The sequence below is a fragment of the Fulmarus glacialis genome, unplaced genomic scaffold, assembly GCF_000690835.1.
Source record: "Fulmarus glacialis isolate BGI_N327 unplaced genomic scaffold, ASM69083v1 scaffold27845, whole genome shotgun sequence".
NCBI lineage: Eukaryota > Metazoa > Chordata > Aves > Procellariiformes > Procellariidae > Fulmarus > Fulmarus glacialis.
This window is the reverse complement of record NW_009211658.1, coordinates 13,079-33,422: the sequence shown is the minus strand read 5'-3', so window position 1 is coordinate 33,422 and position 20,344 is coordinate 13,079. Positions and strand designations below refer to the sequence as shown.

The 20,344-nt window shown below is 39.8% G+C and overlaps 1 protein-coding gene across 1 annotated transcript in view; it reads right to left on the bottom strand.

Moving 5' to 3' along the window:
* Positions 1-840: 840 nt before the first annotated feature.
* Positions 841-20,344, bottom strand: part of ELAVL1 (ELAV like RNA binding protein 1) — a 21,685-nt gene continuing 2,181 nt past the window's right edge. The window contains exons 2-4 of the mRNA XM_009577624.1: positions 6,265-6,368; positions 5,260-5,413; positions 841-1,199 (exon numbers count right to left, since the gene is read on the bottom strand). Of these exons, the coding sequence (XP_009575919.1) occupies positions 970-1,199; positions 5,260-5,413; positions 6,265-6,368 (488 nt within the window). The 3' untranslated portion in view covers positions 841-969. The remainder of the gene's footprint in view (positions 1,200-5,259; positions 5,414-6,264; positions 6,369-20,344) is intronic.

The following is a 20,344-nucleotide window of genomic DNA, read 5'->3' as shown; positions in this document are numbered from 1 at the left end:
TGACTACAAGGTACTAATTCTCATTGGAGACACATGTTTAGCTGTTCTTAGAACGCTAAACCAAAGCATCACGGAAATGTCACAGCAATACTGGAACAGTAGCACTGCAAAAAGCTATTTGAGTTTTTAGTCCAATTTTGCTGAGCTAATTGGATACCTCAGGGGAGAAAAAGAAAAAAAAAGTAAATTCTCAGCAGGGAAACACTACTCTCAGAAACGCTCATGAACACATCTCTTAACAAAGCCAATTACTTATCTGCAAGACAGTAAATATAATGCATTTTCCAGAGCACAGTCCAACTATCAACACCCTCCTTTAGGCAACTAAGGCAATTCAAATCCAAGCAATTCATATTCAAAGCAACTAAGGCAATTCTCAAAGGCAAAATACATAGTATCTTCCACAGCTCTGGAAGCAGACAGTATGTTGCAATTACTCAATAATCTTACTGAATTTAGGAGGATTCAAGGAAAGACAGAACACTGCACAGCTCAAGATGTAGGAAGAAATCCCACAGAATCTCTTAATCAGAAATAAGGTCTTCCTATTTTACTATGACACCTACCTGCTGGAACCAATGGTTCAGAGCTTTAATTAAATTGCCAAATTATATCTGCATGCAGATATATGGACTACAGAATGGGGATCTGTTGAGACAGGTATCTACAAATACCCATCTGGAATCTGCTACTTTCTATCATCTCACTACACACTCAGTTGTAGAAATAGACACCATAGTGTATGTACCTTTACATAATTAACTTCAATATAAATTTTACAAGTAATATTTTACTTTAATCATATTTTAATTCAACAATTTATTTACATAACACTGCAGGACATATAGTGCACTATGTATTCATTCACACATGCTGCAATGAAGATATTACTGCACAGCTGCAAGAGTACAGTTTCCCAGACGGACACGGGAATAGTAGTACAGCCTTAAATGCATTATTCTTCCTAACCTACCTGAATCTTTGCGCCTGGTGATGCACTGGCCCTCCAAACCGTCTAGCTGGTGAATGACACAGCTGCGATAACAGTGCCACATTTTTGTTCTGGTTAGGATTGGCTGCAAACTTCACTGTAATGGGTTCGGAGGAACCTGGGGGTTTGTGACCATTGAAATTTGTAATTGCCTCTTCTGCTTCTGACCTTTTGTCAAACCGGATAAATGCGACCCCTCTGGACAAACCTTTTAACCAAACCAATAAAAAAAAAAAAATAAAAAAAATTGAAGTTCAGGATAAACTCAAAATAACTTTGAAAGCAAAAAACAAAAAAGTTAAATATTTCTGTGGTCACAGCTTTCAAGTTCTCTACATTTACTAATGTTTCTTCAGCAGCTAGAGGATAAAGTAGAAAATTAAGAAACAAAAGACAAATTAACACATTCATTTCAGCTATAAACAACACTAAAACACTTAATGAAAAAAAATCCAACATGGTAGAATTCCATGAAATCCATCACCAACCGACATTTCCATTACCAAAAAAACCTCCCAACATTTTAAATGAATTCCACAAAAAAGCAAGAAATAATTCCAGTCCGTTAAAAACAAAACAAAACCCCTTAGCTTTGATTATTTTATCACTAAAAAGCATCTGCAAACACAAAATGGACACTGATTTTTCCAAATGTTTTTAGTTTTCCATGCTGAAAACACACTCTGGTTCGCAGATGAGGGCATGAAGGTCTAACTCTAATAAGGTAATTTAACCTTCTGTAATGAAGGGATCATATTTCATCTATACCACTGCCATTATTTCTAGCTGTCACATACCCTATTTTTAATTCATTAAAAACTGATTAAGAATTACCTCTTGGTAACTGTACTGAAACAATTACACTGCTGTTAAACATTTGCATCTTTTTTTCTAGTTCTAGACCCCAGCCACTGGATGCTGTTACCTTTCTTGACTGAGGTAAAAGTTATGCCTTATAAGACCTCTTCCCCCATGCCCTCCATCTGTGACTTGACCATAGTCTGGAAATATTGTTCATCACAGTGAAGCTAAAAGGGTACATTTTGTTTAAATTTCACTCCAAAGCAGATATTATGGCTAGACTAATTCTAGGACTTGACCAACTCTGTTTCAGAAAGGGCCATATCAAATACTTTCATGTTGTCTCTACTCTACACCCACATAGGGCAATCTTCAAAGACAGTTTCAGAAGTTGTTTAAGCTTATCATAAATCACAAAGTTGTTTGTAACAATTGAACATTATTTCCTATATTTCACAGAAGGAAATGCAGCATGACAAAACCCTAGGCATGCGGCAAGCAAGCAAAAGGGACTCCAACCCCTACAACTACCCATAAAATGGTCTCTAGGAAAGGCGTATTTTCATTTGGGGCACCGGGAGAACTTCCATAAATAACAACTCATCTTGTTTATTGCATGTTGTTAAGTCACACAAAGAAGGCCTATTTCTTAAGTCACTGCATTTTTTGAAGAAAAGAACTGTAGAACCATGGCGGGAGATGGCCAGCACCAACTGTACAGCTGGTGTTTCTAGAGCTATCTGGAAAGGAGTCAGTCTGTGAAGAAGTTATTCCATTTTTTTATTTCTTGCTGGTTACTTCCAAAACAGGAGGCTGGATCAGATCGGTTCATCAAATTAGAGCTGACAGCACTGTATGCTCCAATACCATTAACATTAATCTTTCTGTGCCGGGAGGAAGCATATGCCCCACCCTGGAAAGGCACAGAACAGCAGCATCGACCAGAAGTCAGCAAGGACTATCCCAGAGCCAAACATACTGTTACTTCTTCTCCACTTCCACGCTGTTCACCTTAGCTTTTCTCACTTGATCGATCACAGTGTTCATTTAAAAATATAAATCTTGTAGAAAGCATATTTTTAAACAGATTAAGTCTCAAAAGCTAGAGAACAACCTCTGCTGAGAAGGTATGTCTAAAAGCACAAATTAAAATTTGCCCTGACTGGGACTAGATCAAGATATGAAACCGTGCTGGTTTTTGGCTGGGATAAAGTTAATTTTCTTCATAGTAGCTAGTATGGGGCTATGTTTTGGATTTGTGCTGAAAACAGCGTTGATAATTCAGAGATTTTTTTGTTATTGCTGAGCAGTGCTTACACAGAGTCAAAGCCTTTTCTGCTCCTCACCCCACCCCACCAGCAAGTAGGCTGGGGGTGCACAAGAAGTTGGGAGGGGACACAGCCGCGGCAGCTGACCCCAACTGACCAAAGGGATATTCCACACCACGTGACGTCATAAGCAGCATGTAAAGCTGGAGGAAGAAGAAGGAAGGGGGGGACGTTCGAAGTTATGGCGTTTGTCTTCCCAAGTCACCACTACACGTGATGGAGCCCTGCTTTCCTGGAGATGGCTGAACACCTGCCTGCCGATGGGAAGGAGTGAATGTATTCCTTGTTTTGCTTTGCTTTGCTTGCACGCGCGGCTTTTGCTTTGCCTAGTAAACTGTCTTTATCCCAACCCATGAGTTTTCTTACTTTTACTCTTCCACTCCCCCATCCTGCAGGGGAGTGAGTGAGCGGCTGTGTGGGGCTGAGTTGCTGGCTGGGGTTAAACCAAGACAGAAACGCAGGTTTTAAAGCCAAGACATAGCTATGTTCTTAAAGTGAAAAGAAACCTAGGCTATGCATGCATTAAACTTTATAATGTAAACGGAATATATTCTTCAAACAATACATTATCAAGGTTATTTGAAAGCAAGCAGTATATTCTGAGCTGACACTGAATTAGACAGCATCATGCCTCAGCACACTCAATGAAAACTATATTATTCCTGGAGAGATTTTAATTGTATGACTTCCATCATCTCATTTTAGAGCTCTGTCAAAGACGGATGCTAGCTATCTAGACTCCACTGGCAGGCAGAGAAGGATGACTATTTTGGACGCTTGTATTAATAAGTTTTCTGTGCTCTAGAAATCTTTTTCTTGCTTCTACCTATAGTTGTCACCTAGATAACTAGCTCTAGAGACAGAACCATACAGATATCAAAGTTGGACAAAATTAATCCTTCTCTCTAGGAAAGGAAGGATAGGATTTTCCTTACTCGACACTGGAGTGTCTACAGTGTCAGTATCCAGATCTCATCTAGTCACCTCAGATTTCTTTTACACAATCGCATTTACAGTGCAGTCTGCCCAAATCGAAACACTTAAAAGCAGATGCCTACACAAGGAGCTAGCTCTGATGGAGATACTAAACATTGTAGACTTCAGCATTTAGTCAGATTAATCCCACCAAAAGCTGCTGATGGCCTACTCTAAATTACAGCAGATTCCTCACAGAGCATGAAAGTTGTTGCTTAACTACTGTGTATAAATGTACATACCACCATATATAAATGTTAAATGTGAAATTGCTAGAATTAGACTATCTTCTATTCTAATATAGCACATGCATGATCAATGAAAAAGTGTATTTGTAGAAGTTCTCTCCAAATTCATACATGAATATGGGCTACCGGAAAAAACACAGAACACCTAAGGTTACAGAATAAGCCATACTCTCCAGTTATACAGTCTGAAATAATTAGGTAAGAAATTAAAACTCTGAAGACACATTGTAACACTGAGTCATAATTAACATTATAAAGGAAATCCTTAACTTTGGTCTCTCCTGAGCTGAGTGCTTAACTAAGCAACTTCTCCCTTTTATTTGTCTTTTTTTTAATAAACAAAATACATTCAGAAAATTTAAGAGGGTAGTATTAAGTGTATTAAGTTCATTCTTTTGGTTAACAGTAACCCCAGAGGACTGTAAGACACCTCAAATGTTTTAAAATATGAGGAAATTGTGAGTGAGTTCCAAGTCAGTATAAAAGACAAAACACATTATTGTTTTGCTTTTTAAGATATAATTAAGGCCTGGAATTTACCTGTGGATAATAGTTGCATTTGTGTAAAGTAAAGTTAACGTTAGCACTCCACATTGCCCAGAAGCACACTGCACTACAGTAATATCAAGTGTCATAGCAAGAGAGTAGATTTGGCAAATCAGCAGCTCAGCCTGGTAAAACTGACAGTAAGAGCATAAAATACAATATGAGGTTTAGACTGTAAGCTAGCAAAGGAGGCAGCATAAGCCATTCTGTGTTTAAAAAAAAAAAAAGTCATTGGAAAAGGATATCCCATTAAAATTATTTCAGTGGTTGACACCAAATGTCATGGTTAATTTAGGAACTACCAGTCTCTGAAAAAACATAAAACATCCTATATGCTACAGTTTTATGAAGCTAATGCAACAGAACACACCTGTAGTTTGATCCACAAGCACACGCGAGTTGATGATGCGCCCAAAACGTGAAAACATATCTTCTACATCTTTTTGTGTCATTGACCTTGGTAGTCCACTAATATATAAATTAGCATCCTTGATAACTTCAGAACTTGGACGAGCATAGGAAACCTTTCAAAAAAAAAAAGTATGTTCAGGGTGTAAATAGGAAAGAGTAATTTCTTTTGTCACTTTAATTTATTTCCCACTAAACAATGCAGGCATTTTTTACTGGAGTTCAAAAAAGCGGAACAAGGAGAAGGTAGGGGGAAATTGCCAGAACAAAAAAAGAAAAGTCATGTCCCTATGTAAGTCCATTTTGGGCTTACCCAACAGATAAAGAATATAGTGGCATTCCTATGAAGAGACAGCTGTACACTAATACCAATGCTTCCAACAAACATATTTGCTACATTGAAGAATCCCTTTGTCTTGCTACAAACATATTTGCTACATTGAAGAATCCCCAAAGTTCCGACTTGGATACTGGACCTGTCAAGAACCACAGACCACGAAGACCTTGTGCTATCAGTGTATTTTTTTAAAGCCTCATACAAAGATTTTACCAGCTGGAGTGCAGTTTTCTATCTTAATTTCTGCTACTAGAGAAAGTTACAAATATCACCTACGCAGGTGTGATTTCCTACACATACAGTACTAGGCGTTATTTTGGAAAAGGAGTGCATGTGTATTAACAAGATTTAAAATAGAGATCATCAAGTACCTGAGATATACGTGAGTTCAGAAGCCTGGCAACAATTTGGAATGATCCCCCCTACTGCTGTAAAAATGGTGGGAATGAAAAAAGGGAATCTTTGAATACAAAGCTGTTACAAAACTAGAGAGGCTTAACAGCTCACTTTACTACTCTTCTCCCAGATTCTACCTTTCTTACAGCTGGAGAGCACACAAGCCTTACCACCAGAATGAAGTTTATTAGAATGTCATTTTCATAAAAGATGGAAAAAATCTAGACATCCTACCTTGATAGTTTTTGATTGAAGTCTGAGGCCATTCAGTGTGTTTATTGCTCTTTCAGCATCTTTTGCAGTAACGTAGTTCACAAAGCCGTAGCCTAAGCTGTGTCCTACATGGAAGAACATTTTTTAAATTAATCCTAACAAAAAGAAAGTTATCACCATGAAAATTAAAGGAAATGCAAACGAGAAAAAATGAACTCAACATAAACATAATCCACACAGCAAACATTTAAATAAGCCAAAGAAGTTTCTCAAGACTGGCATACACCATATGAAGTAACTCAAAGCTCTTTCATTTGCCACTTTGGACATCCCTCTGTCTTCAAGGACAGTGTGTATCAGATGATCCATCAACAGTAAGAAATTCAAGACTAAAATACCGACTCCGACGTAAACTTAAGGCGAACAAAGGCAAGAATTTGTAACAAAGTTCATAGGTACAAACTCTTGTAGATAAAGAGCAGAAAGTGAGAAAGTGTCAACGGATGACTGCTGGGTAAGAAATCATCAGGCTACTCATTTCTGTGTAGCTATTCCAACCTTCACTCCTGGAGACAAGAGGGGAAAAAAAAGTTTTCAATCCTTCATACGTTCATATAGCTAAGGAGCAGTAAGTCTCCCAAACACAGGATGAAACTGAAGAGCGAAAAATTCTCTTTAATGCAGTCAATTCATGTACTATTACTTTATGTAAGTTTACTTTTAACTCTTACAAGAATAATTTTAGAGTAACAATACAAATCTTTAAAACATTTAAGGCAAAGAATACTTATTTCGATATTTATTTGTTCTGCTTCTATCTCCAACCTCCACAAATGCTACTATCAATTATAACACTACATACTAAAATCGTTTTCATTGGGTTACAATTTCCCAACAATCAGAGGCTCTTATCACTGTAGACCTAAAAATAACTAAAATACTTTCAAGACTGTCTCAGTGCAATAAAGCAACTCCCATTCAGTAAAAGATACACCTTTTCAGACAACTTCTTGTTTCAGCCAGATCTGTGGGATTTTCTAAAGAAAACTGTAAGCATGCATAGGAAAATGTGCTATTTTACTTTAACAATATACTATTTTTAAGTTATTATTAAGCTCCATTGTTAGGTTTGAGAACACTAGAAGACACAGCTTATCATTATAGTGGATGATTCTCTTCTGAAATACAGCCCTTTTCTAATCGCACAGCGTGGCTCCGCAATAGTCTTAGCTGGCAAGGAAGTTTTCTTACACTTTCCAGACATTTCAGAACACCAAATATATCCCCCCAAAGAGTCAAATGGTGATTATCCTAGCACAAAGTGTCAGAGAAATAGAAGAAAAGGGCTGTAACAGATACTGCAGATTAACTCCATTTACTGAAAAAAGAATCACTAGTCTACTGAAGGAATTAAGACCTATGAATTTAAAAGCCACAAGGGATGGAAGGAAGCTCCAGATAACCCTCACAGTGTTATTACTAACACTATACATGACAGATTGACTACAGAACAACTGCAACAGCACAACTCCCTGGCACATCCTCTGCATTTGTCTGCTTTGTTGTGAATCATAATAGACCAGTAACTCATCTAAACCCAAATAATGTCATTGCCCGTTTCCTAATACACTCCTTGTATAAACAGTCCCAGTTAATTTTTACTGTCTGCTAAAGCTCTTAAAGAAGCCAGATCCCCTTTGTGTTCAATCCTCGTACAAGAACAACATGCTGTTCTCTTACAGACCTAGTGTTAAAACATCTCCACTAGCACAGATCAAACTCTCGTGACACCAGACGCTTCTGCACAACTGTAATGGCAAATCACTCTTTGATAGCCAAGTGGGATTTAACTCTGCATAGGAAACAAATAAATGCAATAAAGGCAAGATCTTAGACACCAGCTTCTGTACCCTTATCCTTTAAAGATCTACAGATCACATTGATCAGGATTTTGCAGACATATCTTACATGTACCTACAGCATGTTTTTTGTTGATTTCTTTATAACATTAATTTTCTGTTTTATTAGTCAGAGATGGTCAATCATTTAGATCAAATCTGGTTAGTCCACCTACTGAGATTCTTTTCCCCTGATTAAGAAAGCAAATAATTTAACGATTAGAAAAATGTTTAGCACCTGGACACTCGCTTATTTCTCTACAATCTGACAAAGAAAACAAAGGTAAGTTTAAGAGGGAACAAATGTCACGCACACAGTAGGCAATTACTTTTTCTCTCCTAAGAGGGTGGGAAGAGTCTGACACCCCTCACAGGTACAGCATGCCAGCACCTGCTCCGAAGGCTCAGAGTACCAGCTGCTTTTTAACATTTTCTATCTGTCCCAAAAAGCACATAAACATGAATATTCCAGCAAACTACTGAATAGAACCAGGTCCTAACAAAGTTTATGGAAATAGGCCCTTAAAGACCAAGGAAACAGACTTCAACAAGACTAATCCCTCCCAGTCTGAACCACTGAGCCTTGGCAATCAGGGCTGTCACTCCCCAGGTGGACGCTGCACTGGGGAGGGGGTGACTGTATTCTCCTGGCAGGGGAAGAGCAGCAGGATTCCACACCGTATAAATTTATTAAGCTATCTTTAGTCATGGAGAACAGGGGCTCACCTATGACCAGTGCAAGCGAGTATCCTTCCGTATTTTCTTGCAACAAGTTCCCAGAGAACACAGTAGGCAGGCAGCCGTTACTCACCCAGCAGTTTTCTTGCAAAGCATCAGACAGGTTATATGTTTATGCACTGTTCAAGAACAGTGACAAGGAAGATTAGGCTACTTAGTTTTGGTTTTATCCTGTATGTAAGTTAACAGCACTCATGGACACACAGGACCAAAAGGGACCACATGATATGGGTACAGTCACAAACTGTGCATATTCCCTTTCCCTAAAATGTAAGCAAGCTTCACATTAAAAGCAGTTAGATTTTTGTCCCAGGCACTCTGATTGAAAGCACGTTCTACAAACCCCCTCCAATGCTCTCCTCTTCTAAATGCAGGTCTTCATACTTCGTATCCACCTGTTCTTGTGCAAATACTGTCCTTGAGCTTACACACGCTTATCCTTTCAAGTGTCTGTTCCCCAAAGTACACACAAGTGTGACCATATTCCCTTGGCCTTCTTTACTGTTTTCATCTGAAAATTCTGCACCTTCCCTACTTCTAATTTTATAGAGGTTGCTCAATGACTATTCCTTTTCAAAGAGTTTGAAAGCCCTGGGAAAAGAGAGCAGGGACATAATGGGGTTGACAGAAACAAACACAGATTAAAAAAAGAAGGGTTTGAAAAGTGGCAAGGTTACAACAGTTACCAGATTTTCTCATATTCACTGTAGGCATTTGATAGTAAGTTTGTATTAAACCCAGAAATTATAGTCCTGTTAACTTTTACCTGCCACTAGATAAGAAAACATCAATTACCTATCTTCCTCCACAAATAACTAGAATATAGACCTTCCCTCTTCGACTATACTTATCACTGCTTATTACATCAACGTAATATGATTTTGCAGTCCTTAAGTGCTAAAAAAAGCTAACCCACGCAAAATTGACAACATATATTAACTTCTCTTGCTCTAAATACTTAATACCATCAGTCTCAGCCATCTCCTGCCATTCAGTTACTAATTTTCACCTCTAAACAGGCTAGGATATCTAACACACAACAGTCTGTCACTGGAAGAGGCATGTTCCACCAATCCCCTGACAGATCACTTTTCAGGAATGCTCTCTGCTTCACAATTTTACTCTGTATTCCCTCCTCCTAAACAGTACAAACTACCTTCCTTTTAGGGCATACCAGAAAATACATAAGGAATCAGCATTTACACAGTGATATGATTTATGTCAAGTGTTTATCCCAGGCAAGAAGACAAGTAATTCGCTTTATCATGTTTATCATGCCAGAAACCTATCATGCAAAAGAAGGCAGTACTGTAACAGTTTTCAAACTACTTTGGCAGATAGTAATTAAAAAACCTTTAAAAAAAAACTTTTAAAAAGTTTGTATATACATAAATGCAAATCTGCTCAAGAGACAAAGATAAAAAAAGAAACAAGTAGGTCCTTATCTGTATGAATAATTAACAAAGTGACCATAAAACCTAGTTTTAAGCAAACTAATATACTCCCTCAGCAGAAAGAATCTGGTTTTGTTTCCATGATAAAAAGCCCTTTCATGAAAGAGGGCACTCATTTTCTTTCTGTGCATTACTTGGTTTTCTGTCCATGTCCTTGCTTCTTTTCCCAGCTCCCTGAGATGCACTGCTTCAGTTACTAGCTCGCTTCTTATTCCCCTCCCACTACTGACTGACGACTCTAGTTTCACTAGAGAGTCTAATAAGATCAGCGCTAGTGCTTACTTTCCACTTCACTACAGACTAGCTGTCCCCCCGAAAGCAGCTAACACAGATTCTCCCCATCCTATCCTTCTCAAGAAAACCTAAATTTAAACCCCGCTCCTGTTATGTCAGAGCACTGCAGTATGAAGGCATTTCAGTTCAGAATTTGTTTTTTTGAACTGGGAAACAGTGTTTTGAGATTAAATTAAAAAAGCCCAAGTAAATAACACAGAAGGATGGAACAGATCTCCCCAAACGTCACTCAGGGGAGGATGTGGCATCTTTGAAAGATAGTTGGGTTTGGTTTTTTTGTTTGTTTGGCTTTACAAAACGTGCTGTGAGTGATAACCAGATAGCTTAAATATGTATGAATGCATCAAGAAATACCATGTCCAAATACCTGACATCAATGTGCTGAAAAAGCAGAACTCAAAGTGGTGACTGTAGTTTCAGAGGATGAGAACAGATTAAAAGTACTCAGATGTGCCTTGTGTAGGCTTCCTTTAGTACAGTTACACTATTGTATAGCTGGGGATAAATAATCACATCAACCCTGAGAAAAATGCAAGCACCCTTGCATCAAACTTCCAAAATAAGGGTTATGCCAATGCAGAAGTGCAGCAAGGTAGGATTGGCAGAGCAAGTGATCAAGAGGCTATATTCTAACCCCCTGAGATGAGTCAACACTATACATACAGCATCTTTTGTTTCCTAACATCCTAACACCCAGGAAAACAAGCAGATGTGTCAGCAGAGCAGCCTGGCTAAGCAGGGGACTCATGGCAGAGCTCCAATGCAAACAGGCAGCATACAGGAGATGGAAGAAGCGACAGCCTGCAAAAGGAGGAATTTAGAAACACTGTCCACTCAGTCTCAGGAAAGCCAGAGCTCAACTGTAGTTGAGACTTGAAAGGAATGCAAACAAACAAAAAAATAATATCAAGGGTAACAAGAAAAGCTTCTACTGCTGTCTCAGCAGTACAAGGCTGAAAAAGGAAAATGTGGGACAGCTGTTGAATAGGGTGTGTGATTTGGTGAGAGTGGTACATGATGCCTTCTTTGCCTCTCTCTCCAGCGAAGTCTAACAGGCCTCTGAGAGTTCAAGGAGAAGGACCAGTGGATGAAGATCAAGCCAGGGACTGATTGGTTGAGAGAACTTGACCCATCATGGGACAAGATGGGCTCTTTCTAAGGGTATTGAGACACCGGGCTCATGTCCTGGTCAAAATTGCTCTCTATCATCTTTGAATGGTTATGGAAATTGCAAGAGGTCCCCAACAACTGCAGGAAGGCAAATGCTGCATCTGCATCCATCTTCAAAAAGAGACCAAAAAAACTCCCCAAAAAAACCCCACACTCTACATGTATGCCTGCAACAAGTAGAGTTTTGCAGGGAACTATCTGGGACCTGCTGTTTAACTTCTTATCCACGACCTGGAGGAGGTGATGGGAGTGTGCTCTCACCAAGATTGGAGATGACACCAGGTTGGGAGGAACCTGTCAATACACTGGAGGGCAGGGCTGCCACCCAGAAGGACCTAAACATGGTGGAGGAATGGGCCAACAGGCACCTTATGAAATGCCACAAGGACAAACGCAAAGTCCTGACCATGGGAAGGAAGAAACCCTGGCAACAACACAGACTGGGCACTTACTGGCTGGAGAGCAGCTCTGTGGAAAAGGACCCGGGAATCACAGTAGAGAGCAAGGCGAGCATGAACCAGCAGTGCATATGACAGAGAAGGTTAACAGCATCCTACATTGTACTAACAGAAGTACAGCCAGAAGACAGAAGGAAGAGATCATGCCCCTTTACTCAACACTCACTAGACCACACCTAGAATAATGCATCCAATTTTTAATGTCCCCCAATACAGGAAAGACATTGATAAATTGGAGTGAGCTCAGCAAAGGGCCACCAAGATGCTCAGGGGATTGGAGCATGTGGAGGTTTACAAGACCAGATGGGACAAAGTCCTGAGTAACCTGTCTGACCTCAGACCTGACTCTGCTCTGAGCAGGAGGCTGGATTAGTGTCCCTTAAAACTGCACTATGATCCCAAATGACAGAACGAGGAATCCAACACTACACTAACCTGAGGTTCTTCCAGTTCCACAGAACAAGGTCTTTTTGTATTAAGACAGCCTATATGCAAACTTCATTTAAGTAGGGACGTTACAGAACTAAATATTAATGAAAGGTTTAGAGAAGGTAAAGAATCACACTTCTCTCCCTCACAGTATTTTCTCCCATTCATGGAACCATATCTAAATTTTGAGTTTATTTCTAGTGTAGTCCTTAAATCAAAGCCTGGAATTACCAAAACTGCTACATGGCTAGCAACACAGACTCTGCCAATTTTCAGTGGACTAGTTATTCTGTCACACATTTCTGAAGCACCCACTCTCATAGTCTATTTTTAATTGAGTGAAAACTTGTTTCTGTAGGTTTCCACTAGTTTTCTTCTGTCATTTTTTTGTCCACTGGTCACAGGAGATAATGCTAGTTTGTAGCTCCTCCTTATGTCCTTCAGCCCAATATTAAATCTGCTCCACATCATAACTGTTGACCACTTTTTCACTTCAATATTCTAAATGACAACTTTAGAACCTAACATGTTCTACATGCGCTGCTTGGCTCAACTTTGGAGACAAGCAGTTGCTATTTGTTACCCCCTTGGCAGTTTTTGTTTTGATACTACAAGGTGTCCTTACAAAAAAAAAAAAAAAGAAAAGAAAAGAAAGCAGCTTCTTGAAGGATTTTTGTCAAAACATTTTTTGGATGTGAACAAACATCTCAAGTATTTAATCACCGATCTTCAAAACTAACAGTAGGAGGGCATGATTTTCCATTACAAGTCTATGCTGATCAAACCCTATCATCACAACATAGAAGTGATTCTATTTATTACTAGTCTATCACATAGCTCACAGTATATTTTTGAAAATACAGGGAACACGCTACGCTCAGTCCTTCACTAAAGATACAGACGATGGATCTCAGCTACTCTGCAAACACACTAATCTGAAGCTAAAACCCATAGCCTGAAACAAAACTTTTCTCCTGATCCAGGCCCCAAGTAGCCAGTCCTCCATTCTTCAGCAATGTCCTTCCACTTGGCTTCATCAGTGATACTGGGAAGTTGCTTTGCTTCTCTGAAACACACACATTCTTTCCCACTTACAATATGGGGGCCACAGTAAGTCCCAGAAAACACGCTGCTTGAGATAGAACTAAGTTCAGTAGTTTTAGTACAGGTACTGAAGTAGCATGTTAATCTTAAAAATCACTTTCACTTTGCCCAAAAAAATATTCTACAGGCTTTTATATAGATTTTAGAAAACGGAAGCAAGTATTGGGTTTTTTTGCCTGAATAACTGCTTGAAGCTACAATTAATCATTCTGAATTACTTTTTACAGTTTTACTTCATCTCCAGTTTAGTCATAAATGCTGTCCAAAACTATCATTAGTCATGCAAACACTAAGTGAGCACTGCAGAAATCCCACATAATCACGTTTGTGTCAGGCTGTGTCAAAGCTCAGCCTAGCTGGATAGTTTGGTCTTGTGCGTAACCTAGTAAGGCACCTGGGAAGCACTGCGCTTTGTAAGGCTGGATTAGTTGGATCAACACTACACCAGGAATTACTGCACCATGCTCCACTTACCCTTTAGAGTACAAAACCAAAAGCTTAGGTTTATATTTAAGCATTTCCATTATATTTGTCCTTTAAACGCCTCTATGGTCAGTGTCAATGCAACAGCTCAGTACCTTTCTTCCACAGTAACTGAACTCAGCTTTATTACAGTTTCTATGACTAAGACTATTGTCTAGTCATAGACTAGACGTTGCTATCTAAGCCAATTCCTGCTTCTGCTTATGAGTTAAAACCAGCATGTCTTACTGAAAAGACTTGATTGCAACAGAAAGTAACTAGAAAAAAACAAAGAAAATAATATCTAGTTTTACTGATAATGATTTTTAAATATAGAATGTGTCCCCACTGCTTTATTTGGCTTTATAAACCAGGACACAAGCCACTTTCTGTTCCGTGGCCAAATGATGAATTGTCTCATTTATGGAAGTTTAAGGGCAAAACCACATTTAACAGGTTTGGAAAGCCTGACCTTCAAAAACCTCAGGAAAACATTATGAATTACAAATAAAGCAGCCTCTTCTCCATTCGCAAAATAAACGCCGTTTGCCTTGAAACAAAGATGACTACAAGCAATTCAAACAGACTCTTCTTCAGAAAAAAGTCAAAAGCCACAAAGCTAACTTGACATAAGTCTGTTCTTTACCCCGGCTCAAAGAGACAGCTTCCAGGGATCTCACTATCTCCACAATATTTAAAAAATTCAACCATATGCAGTAAGAGTGACAGCTTTAAATCCTGAAAACAAAAGGTTTACTATTTTTAGTAATTAATTTCATTTAATGAAGCCCTTCCGCATACTTATCATTTCTGTATGTTCTCTTTATATTTTTTCCCTTTCTCTCATTTCCAGAACATTTTTCTATTGAGATTTAATTTAAGTTGTTCCAGGGCTCTTTTTCCAGATGAACTGCCAGCATCCTAGATGCTGTGAAGTGAAAAGGATTTATAAAGTGAACACAGAAAATACCAGGCCCAAAATTGTGCATGAATACCACAGGCTGATTTCTTGAGGAAGTCTTTGGGAGAAAAATGTCTTGTCCACTTACTGTAAGATCTCATTTCTTTAAACTTTAGGACAGATTTTGTTAATCTGTGGTTGGAACAGAAACGCCGAGGGCTGAAAAATCCACTCCCCCCATATCCTTAGGAAGACACTTCAGCTTTCAAATAATGACACTTTTTTAGCTGCAAACATTACAATGCAAAACCTCAGCAAGTGTTCAGAGTCAACACGATCACAGATTAAGCTGAACTAAATTGTTGTTCTGCAGAAACATACTGCTTCTCCGTTGGAAGAGAATGAAGTATTCTAAGAAGATGTGGAACAGTAACTCCCACTAAAAACATGTTGAGAAATACTAGACTGTAACTGAAGATTTTGCTATATGGCTCATTTTTATGGCTTGATGAGGGTAAAGAAAGGCAAATTAAGTGAAGATGTCAGCTTTTGCAAAGCAGAGTACTTCATGCAATGGCTAGTACAACTGTGTTGGCCTTTTTGACTTTATATACCTATGTATCATAAGGAAGGATACTAAGCATGAATATATTTAACCCTCTCAATGTCTCCAGATAGAATAAAAGGATACCCACAAACCTAAAACAGCAGGAAGTCATCCTCCATTATGCCAGTCCTGCCTTAAAGCTTTCAGAGAACGCTGCCGAGGTCCCTCTGATTGGCAGCACAACCACCTGGTGTACCAGCCACTCCTCCCAGTTCGGTATCAGCTGCAAACACACTGAGGGTGCAATCTGTCCCATCATCCAGGTCATTAACAAAAATTTTAAACAGAATTGGCCCCGATATCAAACCTTTGGGTACTTCACTAGTGACTGGCCTTCAGTGCTGCTGATCACTAACCTCAGACATTGGTTTTCAATCCAACCACAGGTCCTTCACTTGGTGACACAGGTCCTCCAGCAATGCACACCTCCTGCAGCAATAAGAACATGTCTCTCTACCCAGCCTAAGTGAGAGGCCCCAGGCACTCCCTGCTGCCCAAGACCTGCAGAGATGCACCCTCTTTTTTGGTCAAGGTAGCTCTTTTTCGGTCAAGGCCTCTGATGTTACAGGGATAGCTGCTACAATGACTGCTGGAGACCGTGCAGGATGTCACCACCATTCCTGAGTGCATATATGCTGATCGCAACACAGTCCATGGTCCCCATCTGCACTGCTATGCCTGTTCACAGCGCTCTGGGAGCTTTGCTCTAGGCTAGACTGTATATAGGCCTGTCCTAAGCAACAGCTAAAAAGGTGCTTGACCCTCCCTAACCAGGGGTCAGCTGGAACAAAAGCTCCAACCTCCCTTTGATCAAGTACACCTGACAGAGGTCAGAGCTCCTTGCTAGAAGTGAAGGTCTCCTACAGCTATCCTTTCCTGGCAGCACCAAGCACTCCAGTTCCTCAAAGGGTTCCCAGAAGTCTGTTGACAATCCCAGAATTTCTCAGAACATTTAGAAACAGAGCCCAGGAACTGCTGCACCAACTGCTGCTTCTGCTAGCTGTGCTCTGAACCCATTTAAAGAACCTAAGCAACCTTTATATTAAGTGTATTCCCCTACCCTTGCCAGAACTCAGTTATTACCTCTGAAGTAGTTTATATGGCCAACCGTATGATAAAGAAAATTAAGTGAAGCTGGCAAAGCTAGAAGGGTGTTAACATTTTCAGTATTTGGCCAATTTGTCTGCAAACCATGTGCACTTTTCATTAAGTTAACCATTGTTGCTAGGCATTCTTGAATGCACATTTAAAGAAATTGCATACCACCAAATGTGATTAAAAAGCTAGAAAAAAAATCCAGGGGTAATGATGCATTCCAATTACTCAGTTAACAGCAAAACTGCATAAGCAATTTCATGGTTGTTTTCCATGCAAAAGGAAACAATTTCAGCCAAAAAGAATACTTAAATACTTTCCACAAAACAAGAACAATTAAGAATTTTGTTTCTAGACTGGAGTCCACTGCACTAGAATAGAGAGTTACTCTGTCATGTGAGCTAGTGAGCTACTTACCGCCTTTCCGCATCTGAAAGCGGTGCAATAAAATCTTCCTTCCCTTTTAGCTTTTAAAGCTTACAAGGACACAGCCATTCATTTCTTTTTCAGCTGCATAATTTCCGTGGAAGAGTCTTCCAGAGAAGACATTGTGAAAAGGAAAAGACAGGGAAAAGGTGAAGATGCATACTGATTCCTGAGGAATTCCAACTACCTAGAAGTGATTTCTTTTTGGTCCTGTAAGCAACATGCCACACGCACACTTGCAGCGCAAGTGGGCCATAACAACAGGATTTTTTGAGATGAACCCCAGATTTCTGCACACAACCTTAACAAGTCACCCCAAAATGTCCACTCTGCTCCACGTTTTTCAGCAACAGTGGAGCGATACCTTTGTCCCTGATAGCTGCTGATTAGCAAGCTCCATTAGCAAGCTCCATCAAGAGCTCAAACTTACATAAGCAAATGCAGACAGCGGAGAGGAAGCCCACTGTCTCCTTTCAGTGTCTGCATAGAGGTGGCCGTATTTTGGTAGTTGACAGGTACAGACAGAGCCTTTGGCACAGTCCGAAGGATCATGTCCTAGATTTCCTAGAGTAGAAAGTCATGAGTATCACAGGGAATACCTTATTTCCTGCTCAAGCAGTACAGAAGGTGTGAGGGAGGGAACAAGAACCCTCAAGAAGTTGGATGCCTCCCTAACAAAATCAACTGCCATCAGACAGAACCCTTTTACAGAGAGGTGCACACAGCACACTTGTCATCAGGTACTCAGAGCAAGGCTATGGGCGTCACGAGCAATAAATAGATCCTACAGCGGTTGGAGACCCTAAAGACATGGGAAAAGTTTAGCCCAACCTTTTCAGAGCTTTATGACACTCAGGTTTGAAAGTACCAACACTTCACCAGGGTAAGGGGAAGACAGAGAACAAAAATACAATGTAAATACAACTTACGCTCACGGCAGACTAACTTTCAGCTTTAGCATTTGGTCCAGAAGGACTAAAAGTCTGCGTACACCTGCACGAACAGCAGACGAAAGACAACCAGGTTCTCAGAAAATTTACAGCTATTGATTAGAAGCATCCACACTGTGCACAATCAGACATCCTGACACAACAAGTCAGCCACATCTGTGCTGCAAGACATTCAGCAAGACTAGAGTGGCACAGAAACCTGGATTTCTGCATTAACAGATACTGAAGGAAGAGAAATGCTTTAAAAATGTTCACCTGTAAGAGGAGCCCAGCACAGCAGATTGGCTGGAAACCCAGACCCCAAAATCTGCATGTCCCAGCAAAGTCAAGCACCCCCAATGCAAAATACGGTACAGGACATATTTCTTCTGTTGAATCATCTATGGTGGGAGGCAGCGGCTCCAAGAAAGAGGACATTTAACACTATACACAGTGCTGGGTAGGAAATCAGTACAGAGCACAAAACTTGTGTCTAAAGTGATTGCTAGAGGGCTACAGTCTAATCAGTGCAGACTGATCGGACAAACCCCAGTTCTTTTCCTTGCTCTCACTCTCATGAGCCAGAGCCACAGGAAGAGAGGATTTCATCAAAGTACAGGACGGGCAGGGCTCTGAGCAACCTGATCTAGTTAAAGATGTCCCTGCCCACGGCAGGGGGGTTGGACTAGATGACCTTTAAAGGTCCCTTCTAACCCAAACTATTCTATGATTCTATGACCAACTGAATTGGGTCAAAGGCTACTCACAAGCCTCAGCAATTACCACAAAAGGTCAGGAGACAACAGTGAAAAGTTACCTCTCAGAATTGCCACTGTGCCATAATATATTGGGAAGCGACCTCCTAATGTTTCCCCAGGGCTCAAAAGCCCTGAGGTATAGCTGGTACTAGTCTTAAGATCTGACAGAAAAAACAATATCCAACATGAATTCTACAGTTCTCTTACGAAAATCCTGGATGTCCAAGACATACTCACCATAAACACAAGTACAGCGAGCAACAAAGCAACAATCCAATATTTGCCCACTGACCCTGAGTACCGATTCACTCATCATAAGTTAAGCAAACTCATGTCTGGAAGTGCTTAGGAATGTAATACACAAATTGGAGAATGAAGAGACCAGCACCCTATCTTTCCCATATGATCAGGAAGAGCTGAAGGAGCACTGCACCCTGTCTAACGTTCATCTACTGTGCACAAGCTTCTCTTTACAGTTACTGCAAGAAAACAGAAAAAGAAGTTATCACGTCTCAAACAACAAAACAAATGCATAGTCATACTTTTACCAACTGCTACAATCCATGTGTACACAAAGCAGAAAATTCATAGTAAGGAATGTAAACCGACACTATGGTTTGCTGCTACTTTCAACTTCCCATAGCGTTCATCAGTAACAAAATGAAGGATAAGTAGTCTAGTGGTTTCAAAGAGTTTCTCTAAATTTTATAAACACAGTCCAATACATGGAACACAAGATTGTTCAGTACCATGCTGTATTTGAAACAAAACCCAACAACATATATACTTTGATCATAATGAAATACTTTGCTCAAACAAAACAAAACTTTGGCTTTCAAATTGATTCTTGAATCAAAGTAATCAGTCTCCAGAAAGCTAAAGCTAGTTCAATAAGTCATTAAAAAGTGCATTCCAGGCAGAAGACATTTTCTGCCCTACATGTTTCATTAACAGAGAATTGAGAAAAAATATACATATCAGTCATTGTTTTATGAAAAATAAGCATTATTAAACAAACATTGATTTTAGCTCTGCAAATACAGTCAATAAAGGCAACTCCAAAGACAAAATGCTTTGATTTAACAGAATGTCATGGGGGCACCAAAGCTGTGATTTCACTGAAAAGAACTAAACTGATCTAAAAAGTCTAATTCCAACAAAAGGAGAGGTTGCCTCCCCCCTGTCCAGGCCACTCAACCCCACTGCATCTTACATGCCAATATTATGAGTTATCTGACCTCACAGAAACCAAGCTCAGGGAGCTGAACAGGTTTTTCTGCAGCTCTAGTTCCCTGCTAGTCTGCCATGGGGTCAGAAAAATGCAACTGGTGGCACAAGGAAAGCCAAATTCTGCTACCAGACTGTTCTTTTCGGGGGG